Source organism: Chaetodon auriga, chromosome 6 (assembly GCF_051107435.1).
Source record: "Chaetodon auriga isolate fChaAug3 chromosome 6, fChaAug3.hap1, whole genome shotgun sequence".
Taxonomy (NCBI): domain Eukaryota; kingdom Metazoa; phylum Chordata; class Actinopteri; order Chaetodontiformes; family Chaetodontidae; genus Chaetodon; species Chaetodon auriga.
The window spans coordinates 21,890,873-21,917,283 of record NC_135079.1 but is presented as its reverse complement, the minus strand read 5'-3'; the positions used below and the strand labels follow the sequence as shown (position 1 = coordinate 21,917,283).

Below are 26,411 nucleotides of genomic sequence, written 5' to 3'. Positions count from 1 at the left end.
TGATAAGCTGTGATAATATGACATTTACAATGAAGTAACACTCAATCAAATGCAGAGGGCTAAGATAGCTAATCAAATGATTTGTGAGGAAGTAATTCTTTGGCAAAGTTTCTAGGACTTGTGCTTTGTCATTTGCTGTTTTGGTGGATGAACAAAACTCGGTTTAAGGTGTTCAAACAGCACGTCGCATTGAGGTTTCTCCAAACCTTGAATATTTCTCTTGAAAAAAACAAAAAGAGGAAGCATGAATTCAGCTCAAGATTGAAATCTCATTTATTTTAGTTATGTACAGGAGAAAAACGCTGAATTTCACAGGTAAACAGAAAAATAAAAAATAAAATCACATCTCGTCTCTCGAGCCTCTGTAACAGAGGCGCACTAGTTCTTGATAACAGCTCTCTTGTCTCTCGTAGACAGACACACATGCACTCACACTCTGCCTCTCTTTCTCCCACACTCTCCGTCTCTCTCGTCACTTTAAAATGTTAAAAAAGGTATTTCTCTCTGGTAGATATGTCATACTGCATTTACGGGTAGCTGTGCTGTTGTTGTGAGTCACCGCCGACATTACAATGATCCTGTTGTCTGGTTTTGGTGCGTTTCTAAGCAGTGAGTAGAGGTGTACGTGGGGGGGGGTGGGGTGAGACTAGTCAAATATAATTCTCTGTATGTGCCATCCTGTCAAACCCACATAGACATACACACCATTTATATGCATATACACAATGGCATTAATGTGAGCAACCACGCACGCACACCCACAACTAAGCATCCACACTCTCCCTCTATGTTCTTGTCTCCCAGTTCACGAACATGATCCTCCCCCAGGTGAGGGGCTATAGATGACAGGTGATTTCTCAGCCCTGTGATTAACAAATTCAAAATAATAATATTAATAACAAAAGCAATCCCATTGAATTAAGTGTTCTCCTTGAACTGCCTCGTGTCCACTGCCTGCGTTACTCCTGTCCAAATCCCTCCGTCTCCTCGATGGCGAACAGGAGTTTCTCTCGGAGCTGCTCCAGGCTTCTGTAGGGTGGCAGGTCCAGACGATTGAAGCTGTGAGGAGGAGGCAAACGGGTCGCTGTTAGTCATTCCTCTTTGTGATCACACTGTCATCAGGCTCGGTGTCAGTGTAATTTAGTCTTTACTCTTATCCACAGTGTTCGCCATGTTCACAGATGAGGCAGCGGCTTACCATGTGTGGCTTCTCGGAAGCCAAGTCTCCTTCCCCACCTTGTCTATGCAGAACTTTTGGGGACCGTTACTTCCTGAGGGAGTAAAAATAACAACAACAACAAAACAACAAGTTATTTCAAGTTAATCATCTTAGGGAAGCACATCATTTAGAATATGTTTTACGAATTGTAACCACGAGTTTAAATTTACTTGCAACCTACAAAAACCTAGTAAAAGTACATTTCCACAGCACTAACTCCAGCAGAACAACACAGTCACGTTAGATGTTATACGTCTGATGGATGTTGTTGCTTATGTCAAAGTATGTCAAAGCTTTCTAAAGGACAGTGACACGTCATGGATGTGGTGTTGTGTGTGTTGTGTGTATTAGCGTTGTGTACCTATGAGCTCAGCGAAGCCTCCGACAGGCAGCCGACAGGTTCCCGTTACAAACTGAAGCAGACGGATTCTCTTCTCGTTGTCCATCTCTTTCACCACCTGCAGGAACACAGCTCCGTCATTCATCGTATGCATTTCATCGTAGCAGACGTGTGTGTGTGTTTAGCTTCTGCAGCTTCTAACATGAGTGTGGCTGTACCTGCCAGAACCAGTGGATCTGCTTGCTGTTCTTGGTGTAATGCCTATAGATGGTGTTCTTCTGCCAGTCAGCCAAATCGATCTCCTGCATCCCACACAGCATCAGCTGCAACAAACAAAGTGACATTTGAAATCCAGAGTGCAGCTGTGTGTCCTTTGTTCTGGATATGCGTGTTTGTGTCACTCAGACAGAGGACACAGCGAGTCACAACATGTCCAATCTCGAGTCCAGACTGATTGAAGTCCCTGTCTCTGTTAGACTGTCTGCTGGGATGTAGACTCATTTAGATGAAAGCTGCAGCAGGACTCAAGGAGAAACTGTTCATCAATCAGGATCTGCAGCGATTTACAAACTACAGCCGGGCCGGGACTCACTACAGCTTCCTCTCCATTCATCCTGCTCAGCAGCAGGTTTTCTACCATTGAAATCCTGGAAAGCATTTGTTTGTTGTAAAAGTGTAACTGACAAAAAACAGGCAGAACAGACACTCCGTATGGGCAGCACACAGTAGTATTAACGTTCACTGATGGCAGTGATGTGTTCAGTTCATACACACCCCCACGATGAATTAGTCTCCAAGTAGATCTGTGCAGCAACTTTTGAAAGAAGACTTCAAGGCAAGTTTGAAAAACAAGCTTTATCCAGAAACTTTCACTGTGTTTGACCTCATCCAGTTTTCATTTGCTATTCATTTCATTCTGAAATCTCTCATTTAAGAAATCATCTCTGCTCCGTTTTTAATGTCTCAGTTTCCTCCATCTTCTCTGAATCATATTACGCTGCATCTTCTTGGATGAAATTGGATGTATAAATAAAGTTTTGTTATTATCACTGCCTGAAAAGGACTGTCATTACATGGCAGTAAAGTGAGAATCCAAACCCTCCCACTCCTCCTCACCTCCAGCTCCTTTTCATCAAAGTAGCGCAGCCACTCCAGAGGAACCACCTCGTTGAAGCCGTCCAGGAAGGCTTTAGTCTGCTCCTCCACCCCTCGAGTGAACCTCCAGTCTGTCAGCAGGCTGAGGGAAGGAACAGTGGTTGGTTTCTACGGTTTGGTCTCCGTCACTGACATCATTTCTTCGACTTTTCGTTGATAAAGTTTTCATTCTTCTCTGTCTGTTCAGCTGTCGTGGTCATCGCGGCTCATGTTAACTCACCCGATGTATTCCTCCTTGTTCTGCTCTGTGACCAGCTCGTTCTCTCCGTCGTCTTTCAGCTGGTGAGTGGAAACCTTCCCGAGGATCTCCATGTCCTGTGCAAAATACAGCTCCACACCACATTCCTCAAGGTTGTTCTCTCTAGACAGACACACACACACACACCCACAAATTTAAGTCAACAGCCTTGGCTACATTTCTTGCAAGAAGGATAATTCTTTTAAATTGGACATTTCCTGCTACTCCGCCTTTTAGACACTGAGTTAGAGATCTGTTCACTTGTGTGGGACTGAGAAAATCAGGCTCTCACTTCTAGCTAAGCCTCATCAGTTCAGTGGTGTTTATAAAGAGGTCTGAAATGTCTTGACTGATTATTTCCCTCCACTTTCTACCCTTGTGAGCATTAAATGACAATAAGACAAACATCCAGAGGTAACCCATCCTGTGATACTTACTTGACCCACATGATGGAGTTATAAAACTCAGGGTCAATGGACTCCAGGTCTTTGAGCGTGGGTTTCTTGTCCAGCATTCGCTTGTAGAACGGCAGCGTGAAGCCGGTGTCGATGAACTTCCCATGGTACAAAGCCTGCAGGGAGGATTTGTTACATTAAAAACCACAATAAGGAATGTCACCTGGTGTTCACTGCTCAGATCCAGAAAGCGATGAAGAAAAAGTTCACTAAACCTGATGATATGGCAGGTTTGAGTCTCTGGATCTAATGAAGCAGAGAAGCGACGGGAGTGTTTTTCCTCCGCTGTAATTTGGTGGTATTACAGTGTTACTGTATGGCCATTGGTGACATATGGTTCAAATTTGCTCTTGACAAACTGCTCGTATATTCTTCTCAGCCTTTCGGTGTTCGTGCTGATGATTATCTGGGGATTGTATCATGCCCATTCAAGTGTTAGAAATAACAGCCGTCACCTTTACAGGAAACATGAATGGGCCTTTTATTTCTGGAAGTATGGCAGCCTGAATTAATTCTCCTGTCAAAATCCTTTACCCGCAAAAACTCCTCACCTGCTTATAGACATGAATTTACTGGGACAAAACCACAACTGATAATTCATATAATATCCGCCCCAAACGCTTAATCTGTGCAGCTTTCTACAACTCCAGCCGCACAAGGTGACATATGTATTTGTTTCTTAATGGTCCAGAGGGGAACTGACATTGTAACTGCAGCCATGCGCACGCCTGACTTCAAAATGACTTATTATTTACCTTTTGTCCTTATTTTCATGGTGAAAACTCCAAGATTAGATCATGATACAGAGCCAACACATTACGCTAACTGAATACATTCAGACAGATTCAGACCAAGTCATCATCTCTCCTGTGTGTGTGTGTGTGTGTGTGTGTGTGTGTGTGTGTGTGTGTGTGTGTTCACAGAGAGGTAGAGTGAGTAGATTCAGCCAGACGGAGCTGTTTAATGTTATAAAAACCACAGAGGGCTCTGAGCTGCAATGAGCCAAGAACAACACAGGCGCCCACTGACTGACTCAGTCACAGTCTGTTCTGTCCTACTGTATCCTGAATGACCATGAGTCTGTCTCACAGCCAGTGCGACACACACACACACACACACACACACACACACACACACACACACACACACACACACACACACACACACACACACAGACGGCAGGAAGATTTATAGACAGATAGACAGAGGAGAGGATGTCAGTGGAAAAGATGGGAAAATACAAAAGGTAAAGAGAGGAGAAAGAAAAGGAGGCAGTCTGAGGGGCTTGGTCGTTCAGGCCTCGTAGAGACAAGCATCTTTATAAGGCAAGTCAGCAAAGTGCATTTTAGGACTAAATATAGGCAGCTGCTGGCGGGTGTGGGTTGGGTGCGGCAGTGAGGTCATGGTGTGGGTGAGGGGTGGGGTGGCAGACTGAAGGAGGGGTGGAGGGTGTCGGTTTTTGGGGCCTACAGCTTTCTGGAGCTGGTCCCAGAGAGAGAGAGACATTATAGTGTAAACTGTAAATCATGTTAGTGAAAGTCAGAAACTATTGAATTTTACACATGGCAGCAGTAAGGACCCGTACCACATAATGTCAGCATCCATGGGATAGACAGAAAACCCTGCATGTGACGTTACGTGCTAACTCACATGCTAACTGTCTACCTCTCACCTGGGTATTGTTTACAATCACCACCTGTGGACGGCAACTACGCCTGTCTGATGATGACAAAAAGTGCTCGTCTTCACACTAAATCCCATTTCATAATATCTCATGAGTTTGTGTTTGTCTGTATTTGTGGGGTCCAAACACCAGAAACCCACTCATGGTGTGGGGTCCAACAACTTTGTGAGGACCATAATGCTGGACTCCATTACGTTCATCATTCAATTCTAGGGTTGAGGCTTAGGGTTAGTTTTCAGGAAATGAGTCTAAGTCTCTGTAATGTCCCCATACGCAATGGAAACAAATGTGTGTGAAGGAGAGAGAGTGAGAGAGAGAAATATATCGTTCCTACTGCTGCAGTAAGAGTGTTTCTCTCTTGTCAAAACAGGCCTTCATACTGAACAAGATTTCTATGTAAAAGATGCTGCTGAATATATTTATTTCAGAAGACCAAAGACAGTTCTTACATATTAAGTTCAGGAAAAACTGAAAAAATGAAAGCCTTGTCTGTGGTCCCTGCTTTCAGTCCAGCTGGGGACCCATGCTGTATGTCATACCACTGTTCACGTTTATCTATGTGTTCATAGATCATTGTCACTATCAAATAAAGGCAAAAGACCCCCCCCCCCCCCCCCATAAATAAATAAATAAATAAAATAAAAACTAAAAAAACTAAAAAAGAAACTATGCCAATGGAGCAAGTGCATAAGCATTTGGCTCAAAAAACACATTTAAAAACAGCTCATAAATATGTCAGCACACACATGGAAGCAATGTTTCTGTCTGTGCTGATTATTCAAAGGAAAAATCTCTGGCTCCAGCTGTCAAACAACATTTACATGTACATGCTCTTTACAGGAACCTCTGCTTTCACATTTCTGTTGCCATCAAATGGAGTTCAGTCGGTTTAATGTCTGACGAGTTTCTGTACAAAATTCGCCCTGAACATACTGCTGTCATGTTTACATTTGCCTTTTTAACTGAGTACAAGTTTAACGTTGCACTCCTATGACATTGCTGGAGAGTTTAAAAAAGAAAATTAAAAACTGATGCGGCCGAGCCAGAGATTTCATCTTTTCAGTATCATTTTAATAAAACTAGTCCATTCTATTAAGTCATGCTCACCATGGCGATGAAGCGTCCGATGAAGCGGAAGTATGTGAGGTGGTCGGGGTTGATGGAGGAGGCCGGGTTGATCTGCAGACAGTAGTTGTTCTTGCCGGCGTATTCAAACAGACAGTACATGGGGTTAAGCACCTCGTGGGACAGCAGGAAGAACCACTCCCTGCAGGGCAAGAGGACAGAGGACATTAATGCAGGAGAGGAACATGGGACACTTTTTAAGGTCCAAGAGGCTGACAGACGACAGCAGGGATGCACTGTTATCACGTCCAGGGTCAATGCACATGATTTTCTTTTTAAAAAGAGACGTGCAAAGTGCAGGAACAATCATTCTGATCAAAGACGGGCTCAGTAGAGCTAGTTTCATCACTGAGCAGAGACAAAGCAGTCACTGGGAGCAAAAAAAAAGACATTTTGGAGTCCAGGAACAAGAACAGAACAAGTAGAAACAATTGGAAAAACAAATACATTAGAGAAAAAGACATCTCATCACAAATACAGACAAACCATAATCACAGTACATTTAATCCACAGACAGAACGCGATCCAAAGGCACAGTTTATAGAACATAATGAAAGAAATAAACAGAAAAAAAAACAACACTGACAGTGAAACAGGCAATTGTACCACTTCAGAGGAATGACACACTATGTTTGAATAATGTAAAGATAATGGGAGGAGATGCTGCCTCTCAGTGTGTTTCAGAACATCATAACACAGTGCTGAGTCAGGTTCAGTCACATAACTACAACTCCAGAGAGCTTGGAGTTTATTTTCTGAATTCCCCTCATCTTTCACACAGCTGAGGATGGCTTTCTAATGATGACAGTTTTTCTTCTTCTCTGTATCTAATTAATCCGTATGTATCTAAGTGCTTTGAAATGACCACCTTCTAAATATGATGCGTTAGTCCCAGTAAAGCAGAGAGCATCAACACTGAGACCACTTCCAAACAAACCCCAAACAACTTTAGAAAGGTTTGCAAAGGAAGTAATTCTGAATGAATGAATGCTGAACTATATTTGGGCAAATAGATTGAATAAGCCTAGGGCTCGTCATTAAAGCACTGGTTTAGATCATTCTCATGTCAGGCGCCGCTGGTTACTTGGCAAATTTATGGTGGTGACACCACGAAGCCACTGCACCTAGTTGAGAAATACTTCTGCACACAACTCATGTAAACCCATACAGTGTTGTTTTTAAGCTTCAAATTTTCCCACCGGATTAAACAAACCTGATGTAACATGTTAATCAGTGAGCTTTAGAGGTGCTGGTGGGTGGATTTGGCTGCCTGTGGACAGAGCCAGGACAGCTGCTTCACCCGTACCTCCAGTCTTATGCCAAGCTAAGATAATCATATGCCAGCTCAAGCTTCATATTTTTAGACTATCAGCAAACGAAGGGAATAAGCATTTTTCCCAAAATTCTAACTTTGATAAAACTTTTTCTTAATCTAGGCTATTCTTCTGTGCTAGTCTTGCGCCGATCACGTTTAAAAAGTAACTACTTTGGACAGTGGTACAAGTTAGAATATGCAGTACATTAACACAATTGCACACAGAAATTATATGAAGACAAAACATACAAAGTGAAGGATAAATACACAAGGTAGAATCAAAAAAGACACAAACAGATTGTGTAAGGATGCATGTTAGAGAGAATGAGGGCCCACCAGCAGCACCACCACCAGCTGCAACACCAGCACCAAGCGCTCCCAAGGCCCCTGCCCTCCCCCTTGGGGTTTATGGGAGGGGGGTATGGACGGACGGACGGACGCAGACACCTCCCAACATCCCGTCCGTGGTTCTACCCTGTGGTAGAACAGCATGATGTCACCTACCATAGGGTAAAACCACTGACGTGACACCGGAGACAGAGACACAATGCAAAACCAAACAGAAAAAATGGGAACACCGCCAACAGAAAAATACGACATATACAGGAAGGAAGACCCGGAACACAGCAGACACAGGGGGCAGGATGGATACATGTGATGGGTGGATGGAGGGATGGGGTAAGGGAGGGAGGACAGAAATGTTGTAAGAGGGTAGGAGGTGTTGTATGGTTCAGGAGGCAACATTTAAAAGAGGCATTAAGCAATTTACAGTAGGACCTCTGCCTGCAACCAGTGAGAATATCTCCCTCACACACACAAATTTCACACAAAGCCAGCGATCCCAACACCTTGAATCATGAACCCTGTCATGCTCTGTGCCCATTGCCTCTTTATGATCTTTTAAAATTGCTTTCAATCCTGCCAGGAACTGCAGGAAACACCAACTCAGAAGCTGGTTCCAGACGAGGAGGGAGGTGGTGCAGAGAAGGAGAAGTGGCAGGAATAGGAAGAACACACCATCACCGCACCAACATTAAAAACAAATGTTAATATAACATATAACAGTCAATGTGAGGAGGAGGAGACAGGTGTGTTTGGTTCTCTCACCTGGCGATGCCGCCGTAGTCCAGCCCCTCCTCTCCTCTCATAATGATGTAGAGTCTGCGGCGAAGGTCGTATGGCTTCACATTCATGATCTGATGACAAGACATGTATATATACTATTAACAAATACATGAACCCTTCTTAACAGGCAGCAGTTGAGATGGAGAGAACACTGGTGCTCAGATACCGGAATCAGCCAATGACAAGCTTTTGTCCAGGCATCACTACTTTACGTAAACACATTCATGCATACTCTATGGTGTATGACCATTTTTTTGTATCTCAGCAATACTGTATAATGAACACAAGATGAGATTAATGTCATGACATCTGAGTGTAGACCGGGTGTGTTTGTCTCTGACCTGCTGAAAGGAGTCCTCGAACAGCGTCTGTCTGGACACTGAGATTTTTACATGGCTGGGCAAGGCATTGGACTGGAAAGAGGCAGAAGAAAGAAGAAGTTAGTTTTCGGTTTGAGTCAGTCAGACCTCCTGAAAAACATTGTGCGACATTGATGGTTGCTGGTTACAACAAGTCTTTTATTCTCACCCCTAAGTCAGGTTCAACCCTTAGTCGTAGCCAAAACGAAATGTGACATCCCATTACAAAAAACTTGTTTTCCCACTTCATGTACCTTTGAAAAATCTGCCCCCACCCAAATACAATGCTCACAGCACTGAAAAATTACATTTCTACTGAAGAAATAATCCCAAGATGGACTGTTGACAGTGTGTTCGGTAGATCAGAGTGGAGCTGTTTGTGCAAAGAGATACTCAACATGAAATTCCATTCACTTTGCCTGGCTAAATACTAGAACAGGTAAGCGTAAAAACTCCTGTAATACACACAGATCAAGGTGTGGTGTGTGGATGGGGAGAGTTATATTGTGGCTTCAAAGTCCACTTAACACTTACATGGCACAGGAAACGGAACTGGTGGTATTTCCACCTGAAGCTGCGGTCGTAAGCACCGGGTGAACCGCCCTGCCGTGACCTACACACACACACACACACACATTGAGAGAGAGAGAGAGAGAGAGAGAAGAGAGGAGCTCAGTCGATTTTACACAATTTACACAAAATCCATGGGGAATCCTCATTGAATAATTCCAGAGTTAATAATCTAAAACAAACAAACTGACGGCCTCGGTGTCTTATGTTCTCAGCTCCTCGCTTGTCAGATCAGCGGAAACGCGATGGTCTCCTTTAAGAAGCCCTGATGTTCCAGGTTGCGTGCCAGACGCTCAAAGTAAATATTAAATTCACAGCAGCTATTCTGTTCTCTTCTAAATAACGACTCGGTGCGTCTAGGTCTCAAAGACAGAGCTGAGTCCGAGCCTGCAGCTGTGTTAGTATAAGCTCCACCAACCCACTGCACACACACGCTGGATATGTGCCTCGTCAGCAACGGAGAGGCAGAGAGAAAGAAAGAACGAGAGAGTTAGACAGATAATGGGAGGAAGGAAAGAGAGAGAGTGAAATGAGGGGGGAGAGAAGACGGAGGCCTCTAATGCGTCTGGTTTGTGCTCGCGGCGCTGCCAGGCACATCGGTTCGGGTTAGAAAATGAAGACCACAGCGGCAGAGCGCCGGCTGTGGACGCACGCTCCTGCAGGATCCAGTGTAAAAACAGTGAAGACTCTCAGAAGCTCTCCACGACCAGCGGCCTAAAAATACGCTCAAATATCAGCATGAAAAGCAGCTTGCAGATGCACTCACACACACAAACACACCACGAGCTAATACAGACTTGCATGCCGAACATCACCACAAAAAAGCCCATTAACACCAGCGCGCGCACACACACACACGCGCACACACATGCCAGTGCAGTCTGAAGTGGATCTGTTGTCGCACATCTGCACATTCTCCTGACTTTTGCGTAAAGATTTGAGACTGCTTCAAGGCAAACATCCACAGGCTGGGGGGAAGGGGTGTGTGTGTGTGTGTGCGTGTGTGTGTGTGTGGGTGGGTGTGCGTGCGTGTGCAGGCATGTGTGTGTGTGCGTGCTAGCATGAACATGTAGCTGTAATAAAATATGACTTTGTTAAAATATCTGTGATGCTTAAGTTGATTCTGTTTGAAATTGGCAAAGAAATGAAAGGCAGTGGATAAACCATGGGCAGAAAAGAATGAAGCGATGCTGTAGTTTAGATTAAGATGCAGTTTTGACAATTTTTATGATCTTGTGAGGTTTTCATAAAACGAGGGGATTGCTTAAAGCGAGATTTGCAGGTCAGTTATGTCAGACTTAGGCAAAATCATTGTGCAATCGTTAAAAAATAGCTGAAGTGAAGTTGATTTAGTTCACTTTGTGTTTTTCCATGACCTGAATGACAGAGATCACTTCCTCAGAATGTCTTTGCCTCAGTCTGTGACATACTTTGATTTTCTCTACAAGCAGCTTTGGGAGGAAGGGCTGAGAGAATATTTACCCTGACTCAAACCCGGGTCGGGGGTCTTTAAAGGTGGTGGTGCGCGAGTTGTGGTCCACAAAATATCGGACTCCCTCGGCGGTGTACTTCATCTCCCAGCCCGGGGGCAGGGGGTGCTCCTTGATCATCCTGCAACAGGGAAAGGGCAGTGAGCACGGTCCCAGCCGGAGGGGCCCCGTCCTGGGGATGAAACTAACACACCTCCCCACCAACCTGTGGATCTAAAGCCCTGGACACTAAAACAAAAACCCTGCGATGGTACGAGATTCACAGCCGTGCTCAGGTGGAGTTCATCTCCTCTGAGGATCCCAAAGGCATGTTTGACTTATCCAGACTGCTGCAGCTCAAAATAAAGTCTAGAGGGCCACAGAGGGACAGGCCTGTATAAAATTGTATTTTATTATAAAGGAGTAAGACTGAGAAGTATTTTGGATGCCGCCAAGCATTCCTCCTTTCACCCTCGCCACAGCTCGCGCCTCTCATGTATTAAAAAATATAAAAAGTAAATACCCTGACGTCTCTCAGAAAACACTTACCGCTGATCTGAAGGTATTTCCAGAACTTCCAAACATCTGGATGAAAAAAATGTTCAGTCTGTTGCACATTCAGTCAGTCGTGTATTCTGTCTGTGACACATGTCCTTGCTGCAGGTCCTCATGAACATAGAAATTTCTCACCTTCATATTTAGGTCCATGTTGCTGAAATCAAGCAAAGACTGTAATTTTTCGGCTACCATTTTAGTTTACACAGCTTAAAATTCCTTTTTTATGAGTTGAGATCCTACGAGACTCTGAGGATTCTGGGAAGCGCTTCAGAACAGCAGGAAGTGTGCACTTTGTCAAAGGTTGGTACACTGGGCTCTGTGACTTGAGTATAATGTTAATAGATAAGAGGCACAGACTGGGGCTAGTAACCACATCTCCAGCAAGCCCTAATGATGGCACATAGAGGCTCTGCAGATTCAAGAGCCTGTCCATAAAACAGACCTGAAAATTCATCCCGTGTGAAATTTACTTCATCCAACCAACAGGCTGACAGAGGTTCAATCAGAATGAGCGAAGTGAGAGGAAAATAAAGGATTCAGGAAGCGTTTAAATGTCAAGAAATAGAAGATAATGCCAGGAAAATGATGAAAGAAACAGCAGACAGATCGGAGGATATCAGCCCAAAAAGTTTCCAAATTCAGCTCTGGGTGTTTCGAGTTTGAGGAGCAGTGAGATGAACCACAGTGCGACCAGGGTTCCCACACATGTAGAAGCTGCAGCTAAAATTCTTTTACCAAAACTGTTTCTGCGTTCCCGTAAACTCACTCACTGCTTCAGAAAATGTGTCAAATGTTCCTCCTACGGGAACACGCCTCTTTAAACTCCATAATACTCCAGGACATCCCTGATCAGTGGGAAACATGCACATATCATAAAGCAGATGAGTCCCTCTGTCGGCACACTGAGCGGAGCAGGATGAGGATTTTCTTCAGTACGAGCAAACACCCAAAGCGGCGTACCATCTCACATCTCACAAACACATGCACACACACACACACAGGCACATTTTCGACTTTGCGGTCTCACCCTTGGGTCCGCGGGTCGTCCCACTGCGTTGTTCGCGTGTTGTGGTTGACAAAGTACACTCTGCCATTGTCCTGACGCTTCTCTGTGGACACAGGCAGAAGAGAACGGCAGGTTGAAAAATCAGACTTTGATTGGATTTGTGGTGTTTAAAGTTGGAGGATTTTGGAAAAACTCCACAGTAAAAACAGACGGGGAATCAGAGAGATCAGGTGAGGATCTCTGACGGCAACGGCCGGGTTCACTCTCTGTTTAGGGATAAAGAGAAAAAAATATCTCACCCCCATGATAGAAAACCAGCGAGCGTGTGTGATATTTCACTGTGGCTTGTTCCAAATACCTCACCAGGGTAAACCTACGTCTGTGTGTGTGTGTGTGTGTGTGTGTGTGTGTGTGTGTGTGTGTATAAAATTAAGGCTGCGGTGGGGTGTTTGAAAGTCAAAGTGACCATGCTGTTGGAAGCAAATACAGCCAAGGTTTCATTTCAAAAAAAGGTAACAAATAGTTGAACGACTACATTGGAAGCACCTTAAACACAGCACAGAATTTGATGGAAGTGTGTAGAATGTTCTGAGTGTGTATGTGTGTGTGTTTGTGTGTGTATGGCAGGCCACTGGTCTCATGAGTAGCTGGTGCCCCATCCTCCTCCCTCCATCGCCCTGACATCTTTTTCTCATTAACAGGAGTGTGTGGAGGGCCCAGAAACAGTAGTGCTCATATTGCAACTCTTACTAGCTTTCTCCTTGACTCACTCCACCCCCACTTTACTATCCAGTTCGAACCCCCCCCTCCTCCTCCTCCTTCGAGTTTCTTTCATTCGCCACTGTCTCTTTTCCTTCTCCTCCATCGTTCCCTCTTTTCTCCCATCTTTGTCTTTCTGAATCCGAGCCTTACAAAAAAAAAAAAAAGCGAGGGAAGCGACCGCAGATGAAAAAGAGCGCGCCAGAGAAGCGAATCCGAGCCAGTGATATAATTGAGGTTTTCGTCTTGAGATACCGCAACATGTTGAAAAGGCATCATGGGCAGGGAGTGAGGCTTTTTTGGAGAGAACATGGCCGTGTGATGAAGTCTGTGAGAATGCTGGTGGGACGGGAGCTGCCAGCAGGGTTCGTTTATGAATGAATGAATGTGTGTGACATGATTCTGCATGGATCCCATTACATTGCTCATTTGGGAAAATGCTGGATGATGAAAAGAGCCATTAATAATGCAGACTTTGTAATTAGTGGACTCTGGAGTAAAGGCGGTGCGTGCAGTGATGAATCGGTATTACATGAGCAGAGTATTGAAGAAGAAAAAAAAAAACAGGAGACATTTTATCCAGATTTTCGACAATGGAAAGAAGATCAAGATCAGGAGCGGAGATGTAAATCAATCAATGAACGATCGATCATCTGACTGGAGACTGGAAGGAAGAGCTCTGTTTCTGATGCTGCATAAAAGCTTAAAATCATCAAAAATGTGCTTTGAAGAGAGAAAACCCTGCCGTGCTGCAAACATTTTGCACCATTTCCCCTAAACCTCACTCCCTCACAACCACCTGCAGAGGTGAAACACACACATTCTGAATGACTTAGCTGACTAAATCAAGAACCTGCTGTTCATATATCAACCGATTGGTCATTACTGGCAGGAGTCGTCAAAGAGACCTACATGCCGCTCGCAGGACTGACAAGGGTTTCAGGTTCTGATTGAAAACAGCTTAGACTTAAGAGTCAAGTCCTGACCGATCAGATTTACCTCAACACCAGACACCACCAGCAGGTATGGAGGCAGATCAAAGTCTAGCCTGCTGACAGAAGCCAAACCCTGAGACTATCGAAGCAGTTCAGCCCCCCTCACTGAGAGGATCTGTGCTAGGAGTGTGTGCACAAGGAGTGTGTTAGGCAAACTTACCCCATCCAGGAGGCAGCGGGCCCAGAGGATCATTTTCCACCGGAGCACCAGATGGCTGAGGGAGAAACAGACAGAGAGACAAAACAAATCCGGTTAGGACACCTTTCTGTCTCCGTCCTCTCCGCTTCCACCTCTCTGCACCGCCCTCTCCTGCTTCCTCTCAGCGTTTGTCCTCATTGCCCTGCACGGCATGAAATTCTTGTCTGTCCACTCGCTTTCTCACCGCCGCGTGAGGATGAAGAGGAGGTTGGGAAAAAACATCCCAAAAAATACAGAGAGGGAAAACCAGTGAGAGTTCAGACGAGTAAGAAAAAATAAGACATTTGAGAGCAACGCCAGTGAAACTCACTCAGTGAAGCCAAACGTGGACAATCAAGTCTTCGCCGCTTGACCTCGCTAACTCACGAAACCAAAGATGGTACCTGTGGGTAAGTCGGGCTGGCTGAAGTGTGTGCGTGTATGTGTGTGTGCAAGTGTTGAGGGCAGAAAGGGGTGGGGGTGGCTCCTCTCTGCTGCAGCGGTAAGGGGCGACTGACGGAGCTGGCCGGCTGGTGGCTCGTATGCCTTCCAAAAACTACACGCTCGGTAGGAGGATAAAACAACAACGCTGTTCCAATGAGCTCACTGGCTGGACGCAAGCCCCACCCCCCAGCTTCCCGCTCACCTCCTCAAGTACATCCCTCCTCCTCCTCCTCCTCCTCCTCCACCCTGGCACCCCTCCCTACCCCACCCCGAGGTCCTCCTCCTCCTCCTCGTTCTCTTGCTCTCTTCTAGAGCTGCTGTGAAAATAGGCAGGGAAGTGCGATGTCTGAGGGAACTGAGGGAACATTCATGCTTGTTCCAGACTGGACACCCCCCGCCCCACCCACCCCGCCTCCTCCCCGGCCGCCCCAACCCACCCCGGGCCTGACAAAAGGCACCTTTATTCAGCCTGGGCCTGGAAACCACTGTGGGGTTTACTCAGCCTGCGCTCATATACACACACACTGAAAAAAAGTGTGTGTGTGGAAAGTTTGTCTGTGGCAAACAGTCAATGTGTACGTTCTTATGTTGGAATACACACACACGGACACACACGTGCACACACACACACACACACACTTCCATGAATATATATTAGCCTGAGTGGAAAAGTAGCTGAAAAGACGCTTGTTAGGAATTAGTGGCCGCTGATGGGTTTTTCTGCTGAAAGATGTTTATCAAACCGGTCAGGTTATATGTGTCGCAAACAGCTTCAGAATCATTAAGTGTACCACCGAGCAGAGTACGGGCCCCTCTAATCACAACATGTTACACTGGTTAATGGTGCAGTGGTGCTGGAAATAAAAAGGTGGGTACACGACGATTTGGTGATTTTAAGATGCCAAACAACTCTGCATATAGACAAAAAATCTATTATGCATTCAGAGTATCATCAAAAGCTGTGGGAAAATGCCGTTTCGGTGGCTTCTCCATCTATTAAATGGCTGGTTTTGGCAGCGCAGGTAGCGCTTGTCGTCCTTTATTGGCTATACTGAGGTGAAAAAACCCAAAACCACCGTTTTCCAAATGAAAACTGGTGGACCTTCAAAGGGTTTTTTTTTTCACTGAGACATGTCGCACCACAAAAGTGATGATTATTTTCTGAGAAGCCATAAAGTAGAGCATTATCCATCGAATGTCAACGTCACTTTACGCAGCATTTCCCAAAAAGAAATGTGACTGTGCCCATTTAAAACGGCTCTGTCATGGAAACTCTGAGGGAGTCGGGATGGAAAGGACGAGGCCTGCTGGAGGAGCGAGAGTGGGCACATAACAGGGTTAAAGGGTGTGTGTGTGCGTGTGTGTGTGTATGTGTGTGTGTGTGTCGCTCCCATCGACAGCCAATCTATGCCCCGGCGCCCCACCCTTATGGGCTTTCTGTGACTAAAAAAGGTAAAAGGAGAATATAATGATATAAAGACATGATGACTTCATCCTGGCTCTGACCATTCAGCTCCTCAGCAGCTTCCAGACAGAGCGAGGCTGGAGGGAGGAAAAGAAAGAGGGACTGAGAAAACAAGGGAGGGAGAGGAAGAGAGGGAAAAGCAGCATGTTGGCAGAAACGTGTGAAATAATGGCTGGGTGTTATGGATCTGGAAGGAATACGCCATAAAGGTCCGTTTCAAGGCCAGGCACCACAGGTGAAAACAGCCATTTGAGCTGGTCGCCTTTAACATGTTAGAACACCAGTGTGGCTTCAGAAGATATACTACAAAGCTATTAGGAAAACTCTTAACTTTTCATTCATACGCCTGTAAAAACTTTCAGCACATTTCTCCTGCAAAGACAACTCGCCACTTGTTTTCCACACGCGCAGAGAGCAAATCTGTGCGCAGCAGGAGGCAAAGTGACGAACAGGAATCCGGTAAACTTGAGGTCAGTGAGTTCATCGGCCATTCAAGCACTCTGAAAACATGTTTATGTCGTCTCTCAACTCATACGAAGCGATGTCACTCGCCCAGTGTTCGTACCGCAGTGCGTATTTAGAACGGCTATAGTTAATTATGCAGAAAGAAAATATTTTTGCTGGTGAATATTTGCATCTTTCTACTTCACTCTCTGGTTTCATTTGACATTGAGGTTTATAGTCCAAACAGTGGGGGTTTAAGATGGAGACCCACACACTAAATCTGACCCGACGCTTCTTCAGTATGACTGCTGGTAACAGACAGAGCTGTTTTGGAGATGCTTTTATAATTGAGCAACACAATACATCAGCGAAGAGGTTTTCCAGAGCGTCTCACCGCATTTCATGGCCTTAGGTCTCGTAATGACACTGTGAAATGCGGTCGGGCTGCAATTTAACATTATTTTCACCATCACTTCATCCGCACATTATTTTCTTGATTGTTTTTTCTTTTGCTTTACAAAATGTCAAAGGTGGAATTTTTCACCAATCCCAATTTCAAAATCCAGAGGCGATGTCTTCAAATCACTTCAAACCAAAACATACTGACATCGCTGTCACTAAAGACAAAGACGAGCACCAAAACCTCATGAAGGACAAGCGAGAATATTTGACATTTTCGCTTAAAAACAATTAACAGTTAAACTAGTTGCTCATGGATTTTTCAACTAATTGATAAAGCAAGCAAAAAGGACGGATGCATGTTATCTGAAAAACAACTGGAAGTTAGTTATTGTAGTTTTTTGGAAGCTCATTAACAGTCAGCAGTTGAGGCAGCAGCTGTGACACACAGGACAATATAAATGTACGGATTCAAAATATAAGATTATAACGATCAGAGGAAAATGATCTGCCCACACAGACTGAAAAACAGGTCGAAACACACAGTAATTCACACTCACAGACCTTCTTCTTTTCTTCATAAAATAACGTCAACAAAACCAGCATCAGTATAGGTTCAATACCTTCTGTTCATTGTCCTTTCATGGTATAAACTGAACCGCTTAATGGAAACATGAGCACTGACGGGCTGTGTGTAAATACGGCTGAATGTGGATGTGTGTGAGTTTTCTGTTCGCTGGTGTAAGTGAAAAAAATGATTCAGGTGCTGCTGTTAAGAGTCCTTGTTCCAGCGAGAATGGACTGAAAGTTGGAGAGAGAGAGAGAGAGAGAGAGAGAGAGAGGAAGAAGGAGGCAAATGAGGGAAGGTGAGGGGAGCAAAAGACCAGTGAGAGGGTAGAGGGTGCACAATGGAGGAGGAGGAGGCTATCTGAAATAAGCAGAGATGGAAATACAAAGATTTTAGCACGATGAAGAAAAGGGGGATTTTGAGAGGGAAAGTGAGATTGTGGGGATTTTGGAGACAGAAAGATGGGGTGGTGGGGTGGGTGGGGTCAAAGGAAATGACAGAGGTAAAGTAAAGGAAGACTGGAAGGAGTGAAAAGAGGGAGGGAGAGGGAGGGGAGGGCCGGAAATGGCAGTTAATGACTCTGAGGCTGTTCTCTCTGGGGTTCCTAACGAGCTGCAATCACTCTGCAAACACACACACACACATACACAGACACACATACACAGACACACACAGACATATACACCCATTGCGGACCAGCAAAAAAACAAGTGTATATCTGCAAGCACCGTCTGTGACTACAAACTCTCAATGCATGCACGCTTTGTTGCTACTGTTTATGAGTTTGCACAGACACAGTTTTAACCTGTGTGTGTATGCATATGTGTGTGTGTGTGTGTGTGTGTGTGTGTGTGTGTGTGCAGGCACTCGTTACAGCGCCATGGTCCATTTAAGAGGACGACCGGCCCCTTGACCCTCTTCGGTTGTCATGTGCAGCAGAAAAGAAATGTGGCACCTGACCTCAACATTACAGCCCTGTGAACAAATCTGCTCAAACACACACACACACACACACACACACACACACACACACACACACACACACACACACACACACACACACACAGAGACACACACAGAAACAGAGTGAAAGTCACAGTAAAGGAAACTGATGCCCTGATTTTTAACAGTAAGAGAGGAGTTTTTCAGTCATCGTGTTGGAGTTGTTCTTTTTTTACAGCGCGTCCCCACACAGTGAGCGTGTCAGTCGGGCAGTAGAACATGTGGCTGTGTTCACAGTTAAACTATGAGCTCTTTTGTGTGTGTTTCCTTGTTCACACACACTGGGGCCATAAATAGTCGCAGCTATCAGCAGTGTGGGCATTCCAAGACAGAGCAGTGTGCTATCTACATGGAGGGCAGACCTGCCCACTGGCTTTTCTCACACACACGGAGGGAGAGGAGGGAGAGGAGGAAGGCCACAGGAGAAAAAAGGAAGGAGGCAAAGTTTCCAGCCCACACCGAACCCGAACATTTCTGTCCCATCGTGGACAGAGTGTGCGCCTGTGTGTGGCGTCACCTTCGAGCGCATGAATTAATCCTGACACTGCGATGACTGTTTCAATCATGACATCACATGACATCTGACATCACTGGAAACATTCACATGCGGGATAACCTGGTCATTAAATTAAATACTTATTTCTGCTATGAACCATAATCAAAATGGATCACAGCACTGTGCACTGAGTGAGTCAGAGAGATGCTGAGGACGACAGTAAGCCAAAGATCTTATCTAATCTTATCTATTTCCTGCAGAACACTTTGTAGAGTAAGCCTCGGCTTTGAGGTGTTCAGAGGCCTTTAAGGCAGAAAAGAATAGGGTTTTGACCGACGGACTGCAGCAACCAGGAGCTCCCTTTAACCTGAAGTTTAAGGGAAATTGTGAGGCTTTGGTCCAAGGCTTTATTTTTTTTCCCCTTCACTATTTGTCCATCTGTTGCACTGGAGGATCCGCACACATGTGCTTGGCCCTTTCTTTTTTTAAGTATTGGTTGGGGTCGTTACAGATGCAGTCATAAAATGGTAGCTGCTGCTGTTGTCTTTGTTACGATGTGAGAGCACATCCGCTCCACCAGACCTGAAAGTATCTACAACCTGCATTTAAGATCTCTTTCCTGAGCAGCAGCATAATTTAGATCCAGGGACTCCTCCACAAAGCCGGGAGAGAACACCAGCTTCACGTTAAGTTAAGTTCATACAGTGGAAAATGGGGTTAACGATACTAAATGAAGCTTTTTTTTTAAGGCATTTTTATACCTTTTAATATGTACTCTAACAAAGCAGAGAAAAATTCTCAAACACAGAGTTTAATTTAAAACAAATACAAGAAATTTAAGTCTAAAAAATACCTGATCAAAGAATAAGAAACATGACTAAGAATCCCACAAAGCATTTCACGCCAGCTTTGGTTTGTTCAATAACACTCTGGACACATTTCGCTTGGTATTGAGGTTTGATTCTCAGCCCTCGAAGAGAAGAAATTCCATCGTAGTCTTATTGATACTGTCATGTTCACATGATTAGAGGCTTGCATGAAGATGTGAGCCGTACTTTCCCAGCTAAAGGGCAGCATGGACAGAAGGCTATTTCAGTTACAGTAATAACACTGGTCACACTTACAATCAATAAAGTAAACAGAGTAATACTCTTACCAGGGTCCAAAATGATCGACTGCCAAGACCTACTGTAAATGCCAGTGGACAATAAATCAGAACAGGCCAGCGGCTCCACCACCTGCTCACACTTTGTGTTTAACTTCTCACAAAGGAGTTCTGTTTCTCTGCTGCTTGTGTGTGTAACTCCCCAGATGTTTGATGACGGTTTATGTTCGAAGGTCAATTACTCTCACTGAAATAGCATGTGGCCGGGCGCTTAACGATTTCAAACCTTTGTTCACAACTTCAACGCTGACCACAGCAGGCGTAGGCAGACACAGATACTGTGTGATGACGGGATCGGGAGTACGGGTGTGAGACTGTCGATGTGTGGGGCAGGACGATGGTGTGTGGATGAGCAGATAGATGATGAGAGGTTTAGAGGGATGGATGGAGTGAAACACGGTGATTTTAAAGAGCGATGCATAGAAAGACTAATTGTAGACTCGGACAAATGCACAGACAACTTTCATTAGAGCTGGAACCTTAGAACACACGCAAACACACACACAGTGCAGGGTGGGGTGTTTATATAGGAGCCTATAAGAGTTTTAAGGTTGTTTTAATAATGGTCCATTGAGAAAGCTCTGTTGTTTTAGTCCCGTAAATCTTTACTGTCTGGTTGCAGTCTGACCTTGGCTGCTTCTCTGAGAGGACGGTGACTGCCGGAGACATGGTCGAACCTCGACTGACTGCGCTGGAAAAATACTATAAACAAGTCTCAAATAACATCTTTAATTTCTATAGAAACCGACGTCCTGTGACGTGTCGCATACAGCATGGACTTTAATCAAAGCAGAAAGACACCAACATCAGTGAGCTAAGGGGAATGTTAACTATTCAGCTGCACTAATCGATATTTTGACCATTAACAATGGTTCAAATGACAATGTGTACCATGAAAAGTCACTGTTTTGGTTCATCCTCACTTTGCTATAATGTGCATATGTGGTCTCACACCTATGTACATTGAAACTGATGTAAGATGTAAGCCTATGTGGACATGTGTCTATTGATGCCAGACACTGATATCAGAATACAGACGCCCCAGCTGAGAGGGCTTTTGTTGTTGGACATAATTTGGTTGATCTAAAGGTTAACATATTTTAGTTGTACATATTACGATGTACTTTAAGATTTATCAGCAGTCAGGTAAAAGAAATAAAATCTGCAGGGAAGTCTAGTTGAGGTTGCAGAGTGCCACAAGTGAGTCTTAAGTGTATCTTTGGGTATTGATGATCACAAAAAATAATCACAGATTCAGGATTTTGTAATAAGGAAGGAAGACGAGGCTGCAATTTTAAGGATTTTAACAAGACGATAGAACTTTTTTGTGGGAAAAAAAACACTTGATCATTCAGAGTACAGTGATTTCTATACATCTTAAAATATGTCCGGAGGTGATCTTTAAAGTATGTGTGTATGTTGAATATCTAACAGACCCAGAGTCAATGCCCTGTAGTCACAGCAGTGAATGCTGCACCCATCAGAACTATTTTAGAGGCCTTCCTGGGGGAAAACCTGCCTCAGTGAGACATCATTGTTTCCTATATACCGGTATACTGTGTGCATGTAAACGTGGCCGGAGAGGGCCTGCAGTACCTGGTAGAGGAAGCGCTGGCTGAACTGGTGCATGGCGCCCTGCAGCTGGCTGCGCTGACTCTGCCACTGCTGGTAGTTGCGCACAGACTCGGCCGTGGGCCTCTGCCATGTGGTGGTTCTAGTGTTGTGGTCCACATAGTAGTACCGGCCCCGCTGGTCCACTCGCTTCTCCCAGCTGGAGGGGGACACAGATGGGGGTGAGAGGGGCTGCGGCTTTCAACAATATCTTTATAAAGCACATCAAGAGTGGGTGGTTGTATCAAAAAGCAGTGCTGCTGATAGTAAGAGGACTGATTTATATAGAGAAGGAAAAAGAAACAAAGGCAAGACAAGGAAAGCAAACAGTAACAGGCAGGAGACAGAGAGGGGGAGGGAGGAAGAGGAGCTGGGGATGAAGCAGGAAAGTCTTGTTCTACATCTCCTGAAAAGGATAGCAACAGGGGCAGAATAAAACTGATGGATATTCACATGGCAGGTCCCCAGATTTCTTTTTCTTTTTCTTTTTTGTGGCGTCATTACTGGTTTAGCTCAGCCTCAGACATCATCAACAACAATTTATTCGCTTTAAAGACAACGCCAGCACTTAATTACGATGATTAGGGAAAACAATGGGCGACGCCAGATTTCTGAGTGACAATAACCATGTGTCGTAGTGTGTGTCTGTGCGTCAGTGCCTGCCAGTGGCATGACTCAGAGGTCGATGTCACTGGTTCCCAACCTGGGAGTCCCGACCTCCACTAGAGGTCGCAAGGCCTGTCGATTTTAAGGGGTGTGAGAACACCCCTTAAGGTATAAATTAAAAAGAATCTCACAGGATATGGACACAGTGAAGGCCTGAACACAAGCTGCATTCACAGAACCCTCACTCTCTGCTAAACAGCTTCATCCTGCATGAGAAGAGTTAAATCAACCGGAGCGATAATGGAACAAGGCGTCAGGGAGAAGAAAACACTCAATGTGTCTAAAAAAGAAGCCTGTTACGTGTATGATTGTTAGAAATTAAAAATATATATGATTCAGAGAAGTGTATGACTCATCTCTGATGCAACATTAACAGGAAATAATCTGCTCAAAATTCACCCAAATTGCTCATTTTACACAAATGTCCTGCACTTATTCTGTTCACTATTTGGGTTAAATACTGTTATTGTTATGCATTGGATAGAATATAAAATATCCATACAACAAGTTACTAAGTCAGGATTCGTCCATCTATTCAATAATAGAAAAACTGTCTGTTCAGGAAGAAGGTTGGAAACCAGTGATCTCTGTATATCCTGCTCTTCCCCTGAGATGGGAGTTCTGGACATGGGCTGAGATACAGAAGGTCCACTGAAACACACACACACACACACACACCTACACACACATCAGTTCCCTGGGCTCAGCAGGACCGACTGCTGTTCCGCTGCTATTCTCATATCTCTGACTTCAGCGCTACAGAATTTGGAAGAGAAAACAGCGTCGACTTCCGTATGCTAACAAAAACACGCTGTGCAGAAACCAACAGGCTTGAGAACGCGCAGACGCACACACTCATGCAAAAAGGAATAAACACTCATGTCGACCATGACATCGCTTCCACCGTAGCAATGTTAAAACTCCATGGTGTTTTTCTCAGCCTTTCATAACGAGCTGGAGAACTGTGTCTCTGTGGCCTTCCACCTCTCTGCTTTTGTTCAGTGTTTTTCTAAAGCGGTCTGACAACCTGGTTCGCCCTGTAGTCCGGATATAAAAGACTGGTTGCTGCAGTGAATGTGTGAGACAAGCTGTAAAATAATTCTGCTCTGCTCCTCTACAGTGAACATTCATTCATTGAACTCTTACATATTCAAAATGCCCTGATGTTACCTGTTTGGAATACGCTTCTCAAACTCTACGCTATTGGACGACACACAGAACATGAGATTAACACCAAAAGTGCAAACACACAAAACCTCATTCACACGCTAATATAATCAGTTTGACTGTGAAGCCACCAGCGTTTCGTTTGCTGGGTCCTCCCAGTGGTCCAAGACCTCTACATAGATTCACTTTTGTTGCGCCTAAACCAAACTCAAACACACATCCAGTGTGTGTTCAGTGAGCAGGAGGAGAGCTGAATGACAGATTAACGACAGCACATGAAGCAGAGTATTATGGTGAGAGCGTACGTGCTCAGTCAACATTCTACGGATGAATACACGTTTATCTAAAGTTAGAGGATTTTCATCACGTCACACCCAATTCATGAAGCATTTTGGGCACATTTTATGCTTTTGTTGACAGAAGAGAGAGAACAGAAAATGAGACGGGAACGACCTACAACACAGGTCCACAGTCAGATTCAAAGTCAAGGGCCTAACCCCGAGGCCATCAGGGCGCCCCATCCCATTTCTGATGCCTTTTATGGCCAACATTTGCCCAGCAATAGCACGTCAACGTATTTACATCCTGTAACTGACCCTCCATGTCGTAGTTTTCATTGTTATTGGTACAGTCCGCCTTTCCCGTGTGAGATTTACATTGTGCACCCATACACAGGGGATTCACAGGAAACAACGCGTGTGTTCAAGTGCCCCACTGTTACTGTTCATCAAGTGTCTCTGTTTACTGACAGCTCTCCTTCAGCCGGAGCGAATCCAAACTGAACATCTCCTGCTGCTGCTTCTCATTAAAAGGGTCCAACTGGCGAAACACAGGATACATTTTACTGAGAGGCAGTCACAGGTAACACGATGTGTTTGTCACTTACATTATTACAACTGTATTCTTAAATTAGTCTTAGTTTTAGTCAACAACATAGACAATTCAGCACTTTTTACCAGTGGATGAGTAAATCTCGCAGGGAAGAACAGCGACAGTGAGCTGTGAGATGATAACCTGCAAACATCAGGCTCTTACTGCGGTGAGTGAAACCCAATACATCTCCAACATGCAATCAAGGTAAACAACTTTTACTTTGTCCGGCCGCTGTGTGGAAAACCACCTGTGCTGTTTTTGCGGTTCCCTGTAGTTCTTAGAAAATATTACTCAAAGAGGAGAACGCAGTGCATGTGTTGGGACTATTTTCAGCAGCAGGACAGTGTATGTGGGACTGAGTCAAAATAAGCAAAAACATGTGTGTTAATGGTCAAGGAGGCCAGTGGAACAGTGTGATGCAATACACACACAGACACACACACAGTACTTGTTAGTAGGACCAATTCCTTGTTGGTTGGGGACTATTCATATTTGCTGACAAGAAGAAAAATACAGACTATGACCACACTTATTGTTTAAAACAAACTTGCTGCTCCCACCAGTGAACACAGGTTTCTCTAAACCAACTAAGAGTGAATTTTTGAGCGTTACGAGCCGTCACGTAAACTGACGCTGTGCACCATTTTTAGCCAAGTTAAGTGACCTAACTCAATCAGCCCTAAAAACAGCTCTTCATGCAAAGTGACTCCTCTAGCACAACAAATGTTTATTGAATCTAAACTGGAGTAAGATGGCAGCTGTGAGCTATTTCTCTCAGCGAGCAGCAGAGAAAATAAAACACACCAAAAACAACAAACCGCTCTTTTTCTGACTGTGACAAAACTGATGACACCTGACTTCAGTTTTCCCTCAAGGAAGTTTGAGCAACACTTTCATAAGCCACGGAAGCAGTCCTATCCTTGATAAGTGTACGTGTATATACGCACTGTAAATGGTATTTCTTTGCCGAGGACCTTCAAGCATGGCACTCACACACTCAGCATTGTGTCTCCAGTGAGCACAGAGCCCACATTAGCTGACGTAAGGAGCGGAATAATAAAGGTACTTTGTTGTCTTCTGAATGGAAAATCTCTTGTCTCTTGTGGTCAGAAGTCAGGCTCAGCTACACGACTGCACCCCAGGAGCTGGCAGGTTTCAATATCTTGCTCAAGGACACATCAGCAGTGTGGATGATTGCAAACAGGGAGTAATTTGGTTGAGGGATAGTCTCTCTGACCACCATGCCTCTGAGCTTCCTTTGAAAGGCAGGACAACACTATTCCCTCTCTGATATTAGCACTAGCTAGTTATTTACTGGAGCCAGGGAAAATCCCTGAGCCCGCAGTGGCTCGTCTGAGAGTCTCTACTTATTTCTGCTATCTGACTTTAACTCATACTCAGTGTATTTCTTTGAACCAGACGTGTACAGCTTCCTCACCATGAACGGTCCAAATTGAGATTACACAGTGCATCTTTTGAACAGCCCTCTCATTCATGATGGCTGACAGCAATCACTATGAGCTCTGATCTACTGTCTCCATCCCACTTTCTGTTGGAATGG

The 26,411-nt window shown here is 44.7% G+C and overlaps 1 protein-coding gene across 5 annotated transcripts in view; it reads right to left on the bottom strand.

Annotated features, from left to right (window-relative positions):
• Positions 1-255: 255 nt before the first annotated feature.
• The window catches only part of wwp2 (WW domain containing E3 ubiquitin protein ligase 2), a 52,004-nt gene continuing 25,848 nt past the window's right edge, over positions 256-26,411 (bottom strand). For 2 of the 5 annotated variants that reach the window (XM_076734135.1, XM_076734134.1), the window contains exons 10-24: positions 22,130-22,304; positions 14,533-14,587; positions 12,640-12,721; positions 11,068-11,196; positions 9,550-9,628; positions 8,998-9,069; positions 8,639-8,727; positions 6,199-6,358; positions 3,390-3,523; positions 2,935-3,075; positions 2,676-2,796; positions 1,778-1,882; positions 1,581-1,677; positions 1,199-1,271; positions 256-1,059 (exon numbers count right to left, since the gene is read on the bottom strand). In XM_076734135.1, the coding sequence (XP_076590250.1) occupies positions 960-1,059; positions 1,199-1,271; positions 1,581-1,677; positions 1,778-1,882; positions 2,676-2,796; positions 2,935-3,075; positions 3,390-3,523; positions 6,199-6,358; positions 8,639-8,727; positions 8,998-9,069; positions 9,550-9,628; positions 11,068-11,196; positions 12,640-12,721; positions 14,533-14,587; positions 22,130-22,304 (1,612 nt within the window). In that variant the 3' untranslated portion in view covers positions 256-959. Of the gene's footprint in view, positions 1,060-1,198; positions 1,272-1,580; positions 1,678-1,777; positions 1,883-2,675; positions 2,797-2,934; positions 3,076-3,389; positions 3,524-6,198; positions 6,359-8,638; positions 8,728-8,997; positions 9,070-9,549; positions 9,629-11,067; positions 11,197-12,639; positions 12,722-14,532; positions 14,588-14,881; positions 15,134-22,129; positions 22,305-26,411 lie in introns of those variants that run through there. The other 3 variants (XM_076734137.1, XM_076734136.1, XM_076734138.1) reach the window with 2 other exon arrangements.